Below are 13,976 nucleotides of genomic sequence, written 5' to 3' on the forward strand. Positions count from 1 at the left end.
TTTTTCACTCAGTGGGTAAAAAATCCAGAAACTTTACTCAAGTAAGAGTAGAAATAAAATACTCTTAAAAGTATATTTTTCCCATAAAATTGCTGAAGCAAATGTAACTCGTTACTAACCAGCTCTGCATATTTGCGGTGTTTGCTGTTAGCTTTAGCATAGCATTAGCAGCCAATCAGAGAGCTGCTTTTGAGGCCCTTAAAGTGCATAACTTCAGCAGTTGGCCTGGTGTTGATGGGATAAGCCGAGGTGACTTCAGAGCCTGAAGCGGTTCGGTTCGCCTCGCCGCTCACGCATCAATAGCGGCCGGTCCAGAGGGAGAGGCGCTGAGGAGTGGACAGAGACGCTGACTGCTCAGGAGGCTGGCCAGGTCTGGAGCGATCGATAACGGCTGAGCGCTGACAGAGGAAAACGGTTCCGTGGGCCGGACTTTATCATCCAAAGCGGAGACCAAACCTCAGGAAGCTGCTCACCAAGAACAAACGTTTCTGTTCACACAGTGAAATTCAGGAGGTTTTAGGTACATTTTCAAACGTTTCCAGCAGTTTGGAGAAAAAACACAAATGAACTAAAGAATGCAGTTTCAGTTCACTATTATCATTTACTGATGTCTTGTGATATTATTATACTTTATGCAGCAGGGAAAAGCTAAAATATAACATTTTATTCTTTTTGTCTTTTGCATTTCCTTGCAAAACTTTAGCATTTTTCATCCGGTGTTCTGTCAGATCAGCATACGTTGTCAGATAGTCATACCTTAGCTCAGACATGCATACGCTGTCACTACCATATGATTTTATTTAATCAGCAACATAGAATCATGACGTAGATCATCATACACTTGGTTATTAACAGCTGTATGGCATCCTGACTTGGCGGTTAATGAGTTTTACACGGTGTGTTGTAGTTGGCTGCAGCTGCAGCCAGATCTGCTTTAAATACACTTTGAAACCACGACAACGCATGTATATCTATATAGTTATCATATTATATCATATTATAAACAACTTAATGACTTATTTTCTTGTTGCGTCTGCTGAACTGACGACTCCACTGACGGTCGGACTTCTTAAGGCTCAGGCGTCTTGCTACTCGCTGCATGTGTGCTAACCTCACAGCGGACGGGTTTCTCACAGAACATCTTGACTACTGCACGTCTTTCTGCCACAAGGTAAAGTTTTTCCATTTGTGTTAAAATCTCATAGTGAGATAACAGAAGTTTTAAATCTTTTTCTTTAGGGTACAAAATGCAGCACAAACTTAGAATTGCAGAAGTAAAACAGGTCAAACATGTTTTCCATGTCTTTCATTCCCTCTAAGTCATAAACAGAAACACTGAGAACAAAAGTTAAAAAAATCTTCTCACTAAGTTTTCTGGCATTTAGCAAATAGAAATAATTCAGGTAATTATGACTGACCAAACAAGAGAAGTTTGGTCTGATTGAACTTTGTTACCTTTAAATATCAGGTAAAATCAAACGTTAGGTTGCAGTTTATCATCAGTCTGTGCAGTTTGAATATGAGGAACTTTCAAGGACTTTATACAGAAATCAAAGACTTTCCAAACCTGGAACTTGAAACATGTTCAAGGATTTCCAGTACCTGAATAAACCGTCTCTGTTTTCAGGAGGTTTTATTTATTTTTCCTTCCTGGCGTTTCTTCCCAGCAGAGAGGAGATGAAAACAGAAATCCATTATTTTTCAGTTTGCTGCAGAATTTTAAGTCATCTGGTTGAATTGCTGCCGCCTAATTGCCAGATGGTCGCCCCACTGCGAGCCAAATTGAATCAGCCGAGTTAAACCGAACCGGTTCTGATCGGGCCAAATGGGCTGCATGAAAACAGAGACGTGAGGAAGAAATATTAAACAGAAACCAGAATGTTTAGTCTGCAGCCTGATGAGAGAAAACGGGTTGGTTCGCGGCTCGGAAGGTTTCCAGGAGATAAAAAGCATCTTAGATTTCCTTAATGAGCTAAAGAAGCTGAGCTGAATTAAAAAGCTGCACATCAAACCAGGTTTTCCTTCTTTACCTGAGAACTGGGTGTCGGGGAGCAGGGGCGCCAGACTCAACCTGCAGAAATCATCTACAGAAATATTCTGAGTCGGTTCTGGTTCCTGTGATTTCATTGTTTCACCTTGTGAGCGCAGCTGTAGCAGACTGACGTGCATCAGTGTCTTTGCTAACACTGATGCTAGCAAAGAGCTAACATCAGTGTTAGCTCTTTGCTAGCATTAGCCTGCTGAGGGACAAATGCCTCAGCATTTGTATCTACCTGGTGATTAAAATAAAAGGCCTGACAGAAAAACTGATTCATGGTTAAAAACTTTGGGACGACCATCATTTCAGTGATCGATTAATCGATTGTTCTGATGATTAATTGGATAAGAAATGGCCACATTTTGTATATTTTTCATTTAACTACTAAGGCCTTTTTATGCACTGTTAGAACAGATTTACAGACATTTTGGTCTGAAATGCAAAATGTTTAGATTTTTTATACGGTTTCAGCTTAATTACTCCTTTCAATATGTTTTTTTTTTTAGCAAATACTCCAATTAACGATTAATCTATCACTATATTAGTTAACAATTATTTCACAATTAGTTTAATGTTTTCCAAAGTTTTGCAGACTCTTAATGCTTCCAGCCTCTGACTGGTAGAAGAACCTGAGGGACCAAACCTCATATTTTCACTTCACTAAACACCATTTACTCAACAACTCTTCCTTCACCTCCATCTTCAACAATCACACCAAGAGTCTGAGGTTTTCCAACCACCAAACCCATAAAATGCCACGTTCGCCGTGTTACTTCAAGGTTTATGTCAAAGTGTCAGAGACGGCTTGTTCAAACTGAAACAGCAGCGCGTTTCGTCTCGCCATCTTCTGGTTTCCAACAAAAGCAAAGAAAGTTCCCACCGCCTCTTTAACTGGAAGCTTTTCTTCCCACCACAGACTCAACATGGTGGAGCCAGGCCAACAGGAGGTTAACCTTTCAGAATAAAACGCAGCTGCGGCGTTTCCTCCAGTGGGAACGGCTCCGTTTTTCCCAGACGGACACGTTGCCACTCACCCTCTCCAGGTCCTGGCGCAGGTGAGTGAAGAGTTTGAGTCTCCTGTAGAGGACGTCCTGCTCCTGCTGGGCCAGGTTGTCCACCTCGTCTCTCTTTAGCGCCACCAGCGGCTGGTTGAAGTTGGCCTTTCGCTTTAGCTTCCAGAACTGATATAAGAAATCCACCTGCAAAGTAAACACAGGAAGCAGGCTTTATTTCTTTTGGATGCAAATCACTAAATCATGGCAGCGAACGAGTCGCTGACTATAACAATTATTAGGTTTCCAACAAAAGACAGAAACTTTGAGATTAAGCTCAGAAATTATGTAGAAAATAAATGGAAATTTCTCAGTTTCTAAAATCATAAGTTTTTTTGTTACGTTTCAACTTATGGAGCCCAGAAATGTCCTTGTTTTCTCCAGTAATATTTCAGAGTGTTTTTGTGAATGTGCAGCCGGCGTACCTGCAGCAGCGGCAGCCCCAGGTTCTCGGCGACGTCGCTCGGCTCCACCAGTCTGTAAAACTCGTCCTCCAGCTCCTGGAGCTTCTGCTTCCTCTGGCTCACCTTCTCCCTCTCCAGCTGGTCCCGCTCGGCCCGCTCCAACGCCGACACCGGCTGGGACGCCCGGCTCTGCTCCGGGTCGCCGGAGCCGTTGGGCTCGTGGTGCTGCTCGGGTCTGGCCGCTCCGTTGGTGCCGTTGGCGGCGGAGCTGTGATCCAGGCAGAAGGACTTGAAGCGAACCTCGTCGTTTTCGGCCAGGATGGTCTTCATCTCCAGGCCGTGGTCGAAGGCGCAGGTCACATGGAAGGCCACGATGCAGGAGGGCGTGGAGCACTGCAGGGCGACAAAAACATTTCCACTTCAAACCACCGCTAAGTTTGGGTTTGAAGGCTTAATTGTTGATTTTTTTCCACCAATTCGCTCCTTGTTTCTAGAGACCTGCTGCATTTTATTGTTTCACAGGAAGTTTCACTGGAGGGTAAAAACAGATTCTTCTCCTTGCCATCCGCGGCGGCGCTGCTGCAGCAGAACCGTTGATGAAGCTGTTAGTTTAGTGCAGAGCGCCGCAGCAACGGGAAGATAACGCAGAAAAACTGTTAACTCTGTGAACAACTCCAAACTACTTTTTTATGGCTGTCTTAGTCAGCTACTCTACAGGCAATGTCGTTGCCATAGCAACTGACAACACCACCACCACTAATGTTTCAGGATTCAACACCAACAAACACTCATGTTTATTTTGCAGTTATTAATAAGCGATCACCATGGTAGATTAGCTAGCACTGCTGTTAGCTAGGCTAACACAGCAGTGGTAGATTAGCTAGCGCTGCTGTTAGCTAGGCTAACACAGCGGTGGTAGATTAGCTAGCGCTGCTGTTAGCTAGCTAATCTACCGTGGTGGTAGATTAGCTAGCGCTGCTGTTAGCTAAGTAGATTAGCTAATTTAATCACCTGATCTACTGATGATCTGTCACAGTTGGTGTTTAGGTCACCTTTTTATTTCTTAATTGAACCGAAACAACGAATCCTGCAGCACATCTACATGTGAAGATGGTCATAATTTCCTTGATATTTAATTAAACTTTTTCTTGGCCTTGTTATCTAGTTCTGCTGATGTCATAGCAACATTCTCGTGATTAAACAAACATTCTTATATCATGGCTGTGATTCTCCATTGTACAACTTAGAAGAGATGATTGACATAAAAGTCATTTCTAATTTCGTTTTTAGAAAAGAAAAAGAAAACAACTAAAAATCTGGTATGAAAATAAAAAATGTAACATTGTTTTTAAGCCCAGTTTTACTCCAACGTGTTTTGCTGCCCATTTACTCCATCACTGATGTTCCAACAGAAGTGCAGCAAAGCAGAAAAAGAAACCAGGTCACAACAAACACGGATCCCTCGCCAACCTCCGCTGGCATTTTGGTAAGTTGTGATAGTTTGAGTGTTTCTCAGTGCGATTCATTGCAGGTCATCCAGAGCGGCGGCCTCCCACCGCGTCTCCTCAGGCGCGGTGCGATCCCGCCAGTGTGAGCGCTGTCGGCGCCGTGTTCCTGAGCGTCTGTGAATGTGTGAGCAGGTTTGCTGCTTGTACTTGTCAGAGCAGTTCAACATTCAGCAGGGCTGTGCGCTGCGTTTGTGTACGAGCGCCAGCGACCAAAACCTGCCTGGTCCTAAACGCTCCGCCATCTGGGAAACAACTCCAGACATACAACCTCCGTCTCCTCTTCCCTCTGATTCAAACCTTCACAGGAGTTTAATTTACCAAGCTGTAATCCTTATTCTACCTGTAAACTGTTCAGGTAGGGATGAGCGCCTATCGTATCGCTGATCATTTATCGTCACAAGAAATTTATCACCATTATTCCTTAAAAACCCCTAAAACTGTTGGGATTGTTGTTTTCAGCACTTTCTCCCGTTTGTTCTCATGTAATGTCACACTTCACACTCACTGGCAGCCATCTTGGTAGGCAGTTGCTATGGCAACAATAAACAAGCATAAGCTTAGAACTAGCTCTCGCCTCGTTCCTATAAACAAAAGTACAACTACTTGAGTACTTGACCTGCCTCTGTGCAGTACTGAGATGAATATCAGTGATATTTACTGTAGTACTTACTGGTGAACTAGCAGCATTAGCTTTGCTAATGAAGCTATTATCTGCTAGCTAAGCTGGACATGTAGCCACGTGTTGCTACATGTTTTCACTCTGCAGTCACCAGAACAAGAAGAGTTCACGTCCTTTATAAATCCGTTTAAACATTGAATGCATGTCATTTTAATAAATTAGAGTAAATTTAACATAAATTATTTTTGCTTTAATAATTACAAAACATCCAAACATGTTGATTTTTACTCCTTTTCTCTCCCTCTGGACTCCAGGTCTGATCTTATGAACATCTTTCCAGGAAGTCATCATTTCACTGAACCATGTTCCTGATGATGCAGCCGTTCTTTGTAAACACAGCAGATGCATCGTTTTGTTACAAAGCGATGAAAGGTGCACTGTAAAACTGCACTTATTTCCAATAAAGCATCAGAAGGAGCCTGCTGCGGCTGCTCACACTTATTTACTGTCAAAAGGTTGAACTCAGCAAGGAGCCGGCTGCTCGGTGTGAGCCACAACACTGTAAAAAATGCTTTGGCTTTAACCTGCAGCCAGTTTTAAAATGTTTATCTGGTTTTTTGGCTGCATATTAAACAGACTTCTGTCTGTATTCTTCAATCTGCAGGTTCATTTCTGTCTTTTGCCACAGAAATCGCAAAGGTTTTCGGAGGCTGCACTGCCATCAGCATCACGTTTAAACTCTCCCAGTCTTTGCAAGTCAGTTATTAAGGAATGAGTGCTGAATGTGAGGAAATTTAGAGGATTTTGTCAATCATAAATGGTACATATCTCAAATGTTTGAGCCTTTTCTGATGCCCTGGTTTAGTTTGCATCAGGTACGTTACGTAGAGCTCATGTTTTCTCCTTATTCAACCATTTCTTTCTGAGAAGTTTCATCTCTAAATATTTCTGTAAATCAACTGGAATAAAGGTCATGCAGTCAGTTTCACTTTTAGCTTCAAGGTGAATCAGTCTTCATCGGCGCAGATGGAGGGTTTGCATAGTGTTGGGTGAGATTAATTAATATTTGCAGTAGCGTTTGACCAGCTGTGTAAAATCTGCAGTTTTGACAGTTTTTTCTAATTTTATGAAAGGAAAAATCAGTGTGCAGCTTAAGATTTTTACCCTCCAGGGGTTTGCATGTTACAGCTATTTAAGTCGTTAAGTACCACTTTATATAAAACAGAATATAATAATTCAACTTAAATGCTTTGGGTTTCAATCTTCAGCTCAAACTAAGTTTTGGTCCAAACCAGATCAAAGTTTTATTTCAGCCTCTCATCCTTCAAATCCCAGATATTTAAAGTCAAAATGTGTAAAAGTCTCCAAACTGGTTTAGTAGATAACCTCATTAATTAGGCCAGCGCTCAGATTCACGCCGCAGGTTTTCATGTTGCAGTCAAACTGATCCTCTTGAAGGATTTGATAATTACTAAAATGAAGTTATTAAATGCATATTATTCACAGTGAACACTGGCAGTCATGAGACAAACGATGCAAACGAGGAAGTTAAAACTGATGAAGAAAAGATTCATACAGAAACAAAGAGTCAGACTGAGGACCAACACTCTGAAATATTAGTTAAATTTAATGGATCAATACAAACTTTGTCACTGTGAAATTTATACTTCAATTTATAGAGTCTAAACAAAGACTGACTGAATATCTGAGAAATTAATGACAGATATTTAATCTGCCCGTCATAAAAATCAGTTAATCAACTAATCAAATGATAAATTAAAATCAGCTCACTAATTTCCAATCTGATGATATTTTTAAGTGCAGTTTTGTTTACAGATGCATCATAAAATATTTATTGTCTATGTTTTTTTTTGTTGGATATTTAAAATATCTTCCAGTCAAAGACCAATAAAATATTAAATTTTATTAATATTTTATTGGGAAATTGTGCTCATAGTGAATTAAGACAAAATTAACAACTTTTGTGATAAACTGGAACAAATAAAACCTATTTAAAAGAGAATAAAGGAGTAAAACATTATAAATCAGTCATAAAATCACGTGAACCGCCTGCAGTTCATCTGGAACGAACTTCCAGAAAACTGCACAGCAGCCGAAACACTGAGCTGCTTTAGATCTACACCAGCTAGATGTGGAGTTGCTTCTGAACCAAAATAGATAAAAAACTGACCAACATTTTGATCCATATGTGATGTTGGACTGTGTTGTTCCTACTTTGAACTGCCTGAAATGAGCAACACAAATAAACCTGACTGACTGCAAACCAAACCATTTTATACAGCTGAAGATGAAACACAACGAACAAAATGATGATGCAGAAAACATTTTGTCTTTTTAATGGCAGGTTATTCAGAAGAGGAAGAAAAATAATCAATTCTGAAACTTTTAACGAGGAAAATCCTCTCCACTTCATCGCGCTGCCATGTAGCATCAGCATCTTTACAGTGTGTGTGTGTGTGTGTGTGTGTGTGTGTGTGTGTGTTCATCCGCCTCCAGCTACAGAAACATGAGAGTGAGATTCCCTCCTTGTGGGCAGATCGGCTCAAAGGCTCACAGTTAATCTACAGCATCAATACGGTCAAAGCAAACACTCCCACGGCTGCACAAACGGCTCATCTGCTGCACATCCAGCCTGTGTGAGAGAGAGAATCCTTCCAGAACACACACACACACACACACACACACACACACACACACACACACACACACACACACACAGCGAGGGGCTCACCTGGACAACACGAGCTAACTGGGTTTGTTTCAGGGGAGCAAAATTAAAAACCATTTGAACTGAATGAATTATGTTCAATTACAGATTTGTGGAAACACAAAATGTTACCAAGTATTTTTCTTTATTTTCTAGTGTAAATGTCTTAATACATTAGAAATAAGATAAAAGTAGCTTACAGGTAACTGTTCAGCCAGAATTAAGACTTTGTTTGAAGTCAATAATTCCTCAATATTGATGTACTGATGAAAATATTTCTACTTCCACTGGTCGGTTATGAAGCACATTCCAGCACCGAGGCGCTTCAAAGTGCTTTACTTAATGTAAAGTAACAGAAAACCAGACTGTCATCAAAACTAATATTTGATCAAATGTCAGCATCCACAGTTCTTCAGCTGTTTCCACACTACAGCCTCATTTCAGGTTAAATTCATCACTTTCCTCAAAACCCGTCACACAGAAATCATGACAGCGTGAAAAAATGTTTGTAACGCTGTTAGAAAAAGGAAACGAAGATAACAATGTGACCTTCAGTTATTCTAAAAATACTATAAATATCAAATATGTTGTTTATCCCTCTAGAGGTTGTTGATGTTTCCTTACTACTCACATTTCTCATCCTCTGACATTTATTTCTATAAAAATATAGAGGAACAGGGTGGCCTCTGCCGCCCGGGTCCCCCCGGGCAGTTCTGGGGCTCCGTACCTGGATGCAGGTTCCTGTGTGTTCTCGGCACAGGCTGCAGGACAGAGCCCAGCGGCTGGCGGGGATGTGGGACACCTTGGTGATGGGCTCCATCTTCTCCGGGCAGCCGATGCTCACCTGCAGAAAAACAGGCAGCAAAAGTTCAGTCAGTAAGTCAGGAATCAAAGGTAAACACACACAGGCTGTGCAGAAGGCTCCACTAATGCTTTTCAAAGATGTACAGTTGTATAATTGTGCATCTGTTTGCAGCCATTTCCTGAGTGTAAAGGTTGAGTTGGGGGCGTGGCCAGGAGCAGATTATTGGATTTAAAGTGACAGAGACCCTAAATGGGCAGAACTGAAATTTGACTCAGTTTTGTGCCAAATATGTAATGAACGTGTTTTGAATAGGCCGATCCTAAGCTGTTCCAGAAGCCTGTGAGTTAGACCCGTCACAATAACAAATTTTAAATTGTCCCAGAAGTTACCGCGATAAACGATGATATTGGTGTTTTGAGACCATTTTCCAGTAATTTAATGGTAATAACGGCATAATAATGCAAGATTCTTAAAGATCAATAAAATTTAAGTTCTAATGAACATTTAAAATATCCAAAATAAACAAAGCAACAAATAAATGAATTCTAAAGTCTAAACTGGCAGACTGCAGACCAGCTCTGGTAAGGAAATAGAAAACTGGTGATGAGTGACTCCTCGTGTGTTGAGACAGGCCCAGTTTGAGTAAAATGTGTTGAGTTGTTGCTGCTCTTTCCTCTGTTTGAATCCTGCTTTCTGTGCCGGTCCGATCAGAGCCGCTTCGGATCCGGACCTCCACCAGAAACTCGGTCCAGCAGCACTTATCATCTCAGAGCCGTTCAGCTCCTCTTCCTCTGGTTTCTCTCCGTAAGTCGCTCCATCCTTCTGGAAGCGTTTTGCTGCCAGAGCGAATATTTTCCGTGTTCTGGGTAAAACGCTCCAGCAGAAGGATTTCCAGCTCATGCTTGATGTGATTATCTGATTAGATCATTTTGTGTGCAGACTTTAAACATCCTGATTTTTATCCAATTACCAAAAAGCTGGCAGGTGAGAAATGCTAAAATATGAAAATCCATTCATGGAACAAAGGTTATCTGTGTAAAACTACAAAAGGTGCCTTTATTATAATCTGTTGCAGTTAAATTTAATTTAAACTTAATTTGAGCTTCTGAAGGTATGAAGGACAGGAAGGATCAGCTGAAAGCTCACATTCACCCAAACACATTCAGATTATTTGCTTTTCTTCATGAAATTATTTCACATACTAAATGTTTTTTTTTTCAAACTGCAGAAGGTTTGAAAACAAAATGAACAAAATCTGCTCCAAAACGTGACATCTGGCAAAAAGCAGCACTGAAAAGGATTTTAACTGATCACATTAAACCTGAACATATTAACACGCATAACTAATAATGTTTTTATTCTTTATGGTGAGAAGATGAAAAAATCTTCCTTTCAGCAACATCTTGTTTATGTTTAAAACTGTTTTTCTGCTGGTTATTAATGCTTCAGTATAGAAAACTGTTGGATAATATTCAGATTTAAAAATACTTTATTGATCCCAAAGAGAAAATAAATGCTGTTATAACTCATATTAATTCAATTTTCCAGTAATATAATAATGAAAAACATATTCCTGATAAAGATCAATAAATGTTAAATTCTGAAGAACATTTAAGACTGGAAGACATTTTAAATATCCAAAATAAACAAAACAGAAACAATAAAAATAATTATGAATTCTCAGTAAACAAAACTATCCTTCAAAAAAAGGTTTAGATGAGACCAAAACCCGACTGAAAACTTTTTCCATCCAGTTTTGGTAGAAAGAGAAAAATGAAAAAATAAAATAAAATAAAAAAACTATGCATTTTATTATAAGTAGTTTATAATTATAAAAAGGGGGGAAATGAAACACAATCCTATAAAAACAAAAGCATCACACTGTGACCTCCAGCTGCCAGTAACACAAAGAAAAATATAGTTCTAATAGATGTGCTAGAGTGGCCTAGTCAAAGTCCAGACATCAGTCTGACCAAGAATCTGCAGTAAACCTTCAACCCAATGTGACGTTGCCTGCAGGGAGTGAATGCTGCGGCTCACCTCGGGGATCCATAAGGCACAGCTGACGTGGACCCACTTGGTTCCACTGCGCGTCGGCTTCAGGGCGCCGCCTCTCTTGGGGCAGAGCAGACATTTGGGCTGGACCCCCAGAGCGCAGGTCCGACACAGCCAGTTGCCCTGAGGCACCTTCAGGATGCCGTAACACGCCTGGCAGAGAGCGAGACGTTAGAAACATTTGGTACCGTACAGACCTGCTGCGCGGCGCTGGAGGGAAACGGACCATTCTTTACTTTAACATCCACAGCGGCGCTGCTGCAGTGCAACCGTCAACTAAACGAAACCCGAGGATGAAGCAGTTATCAGGTTAGTGCAGCAAAGGGAGAAATCACGCAGAAAAACCGTTAAATCAACTCTAAACCTGGATTCTTCTTTTCACATACGTTTTGTTTCCCGCAGACCGATGCGAACCGGTTCAGTCAAACTTAAGGATGTTTATTTAGCGGAGAAACAAAAGCAGATTTCGGTGAAGTCTCACCTGATGGACACAGACATTGCACTTGTCACAGAAGACCATCTCGTTTCCGTCTTCTCCCTCCGGCGAGCGGCACACGTCACACACCACGTCCTCGTCGTACTCGATGCCCAGGCCTTCCTCCGTCTCGATGGCCTGCTGCATCTTTTCCTCGCAGACGCGCTCCAGCTCCACCAGAATGCCCTCCATCGTCAGCTCGTCCAGCTCCGGTGAGGCTGGGGGCCGAAACCACGGGACCGTTAAAACGCTGGAAGACTTTATTCTGTTGGAAAATAAAGCTCATTCTGTTTTTATTCATATGTTAATATGTTTTTAATAGGATTCGATCACTTTCCCACAGTGATTCAAGGACCTTTCAAGCATTTTAAAGGTAAGTTTCAAACTTTTCCAGCCTCAAATGTTGGAGATGAAAACAAAAGACAGTTTTTAATATGATATCATTTATTATTAATAGTGGTTTGTGATGTTATTTTACATTCTACTACAGGAGGGACAAGGTCAACTAAAATATAACTAAACTTTGTTTCTCTACATCCAACTATCTGAGAACAAAACATTAATTTAACAAAAAAAATTATAATTTCAGTAACTTGCTTTAACGTATAAATTAGAAGCCAGCCTTTATTGCAATGTCACTGAGCCGTTACCTAGCAACCCTGCCCCGTTACCTAGCAACCCCAGCGAGCCCAGCCCCGTTACCTAGCAACCCCAGCTGGTTTCGTAAATATTCATTACATTAAAACGATGCAAATGGATCTTGTGAAAGTAAACGACCTTCCTGCTCAAATTAAACGCTTCAACATTAAATACAAACAACATTTTTCTAGAGTTTTCTGGCCAATCCGTTGGATTGGACTTTATTATCAAATTCAAGCATTTTCAAGGATTTCAAGCATCCGCTTTTTTGGGGGGATTAAAAAGGTGATTTCTGGTTTTTATAAAAAATATTTAGAGGATATTAACTAAGGATGTTCCTCTGGAGTCGGATTTATTCTTCCTTGATATCAATAAAATAACAGCAACTATAATTAAAATAAAAAAGGTCCAAACACCAGGTCTCGGAGGTGTCCGGCCTTCATTAATGTTTGGTTCTGACCGTCTCCAGGGCCAGCGATGTTGGTTTTGCTGCCCTGACCCTCGTCTGAAAGGTTGCTCCACTAATCTAAAAATAGACGCTGCTCTTCGTTTCAACAGCTTGTTAATGAGGTTTTCATCTCAGATGTCTGTCAGAGGGAAAGGCCTTTCCTTCCTAGAACAGTTGATCATGACTTTATAGCCTCACATTAGGATTCCTGTGATTTTCCTCTATTTGAGGACGGACAGCGAACCAGAACTGAAACTGGTTCAATGAGCAGCAGGAGTTTTAACTGCTAGAAGACAAAATCAACCCAGTCTGGTAACTTTTCTTTTCACTGGATTCCAAAGTTCATTTTAAAATTCTGATATGTGTTTTCCACCAGCGTGTGGCGCTAGCAGCTCCGCCCACCATTAGGAAAGGTTTCATTGTTAAATCAGTGACTGATGGTGCATTGATAATTGTTGTTGTCTTTTATGTCCATACTGTTCATCACTTTGATTAGTCAACTTGACTAAATACAGATAACATCTATAAAACAATGCAGTGATTATCAGTGACTTTGTTTCTCATTTATTCAGGGCATAAACTGAAACATTTTAATGCTGTTTCCCTCCTTCAGTCCGGTCGGCCCGGTTCTACTGGACCCAGAACTCCATCATCTGCTCCACCTCCAGCTGCTGTGGCTCTGAGTCAAACCAACCTGTTCCCCTCCTGGCCTGTGGGGGCGCTGCACCAAGAACCACCGGAGGAAAGGACACAACAACCTCTGAAGACACTGAGAGCAACTTCCTTCTTCACCAGATGGAAACAAGATGGAGGATTTTAGTGGTTGGAGGATTTCTCTTTAGGCTAAAGACCAGGAGCCATTTCTGCTGCTAGCGCTAGGCTAGCACGTTAGCTTTGGTTGTATTTACCCAGAATGCCCTACGCCAGGGGTGTCAAACTCCAGTCCTCTGCTGTCCTGCAGTGTTTAGATGTGCCACAGGTAAAAAACAGTGGAATGAAATGGCTTAATTACCTCCTCCCTGTGTAGATCGGTTCTCCTGAGCCTTGCTAATGACCTAATTATTCTTTTCAGGTGTGGTGCAGCAGAGGCACATCTAAAAGTTGCAGGACAGCGGCCCTTGAGGACTGGAGTTTGACACCCCTGAAATACAATTTTACAAAAATCTGCCTTCAAGAAAATGCTTAAAAATAAACAACATAAAAAG

At 41.1% G+C, this 13,976-nt stretch overlaps 1 protein-coding gene across 1 annotated transcript in view; it reads right to left on the bottom strand.

Annotated features, from left to right (window-relative positions):
• The window catches only part of jade2 (jade family PHD finger 2), a gene marked incomplete at its 5' end in the record, with an annotated part of 113,351 nt that overhangs the window by 41,702 nt on the left and 57,673 nt on the right, over positions 1 to 13,976 (bottom strand). Inside the window, 5 exons of the mRNA XM_015058918.1 lie at positions 3,073 to 3,237; positions 3,516 to 3,887; positions 9,077 to 9,193; positions 11,195 to 11,362; positions 11,691 to 11,902. Of these exons, the coding sequence (XP_014914404.1) occupies positions 3,073 to 3,237; positions 3,516 to 3,887; positions 9,077 to 9,193; positions 11,195 to 11,362; positions 11,691 to 11,902 (1,034 nt within the window). The remainder of the gene's footprint in view (positions 1 to 3,072; positions 3,238 to 3,515; positions 3,888 to 9,076; positions 9,194 to 11,194; positions 11,363 to 11,690; positions 11,903 to 13,976) is intronic.

Source organism: Poecilia latipinna, unplaced genomic scaffold (assembly GCF_001443285.1).
Source record: "Poecilia latipinna isolate Pla-1442-1.1 unplaced genomic scaffold, P_latipinna-1.0 Scaffold1585, whole genome shotgun sequence".
Lineage (NCBI taxonomy): Eukaryota > Metazoa > Chordata > Actinopteri > Cyprinodontiformes > Poeciliidae > Poecilia > Poecilia latipinna.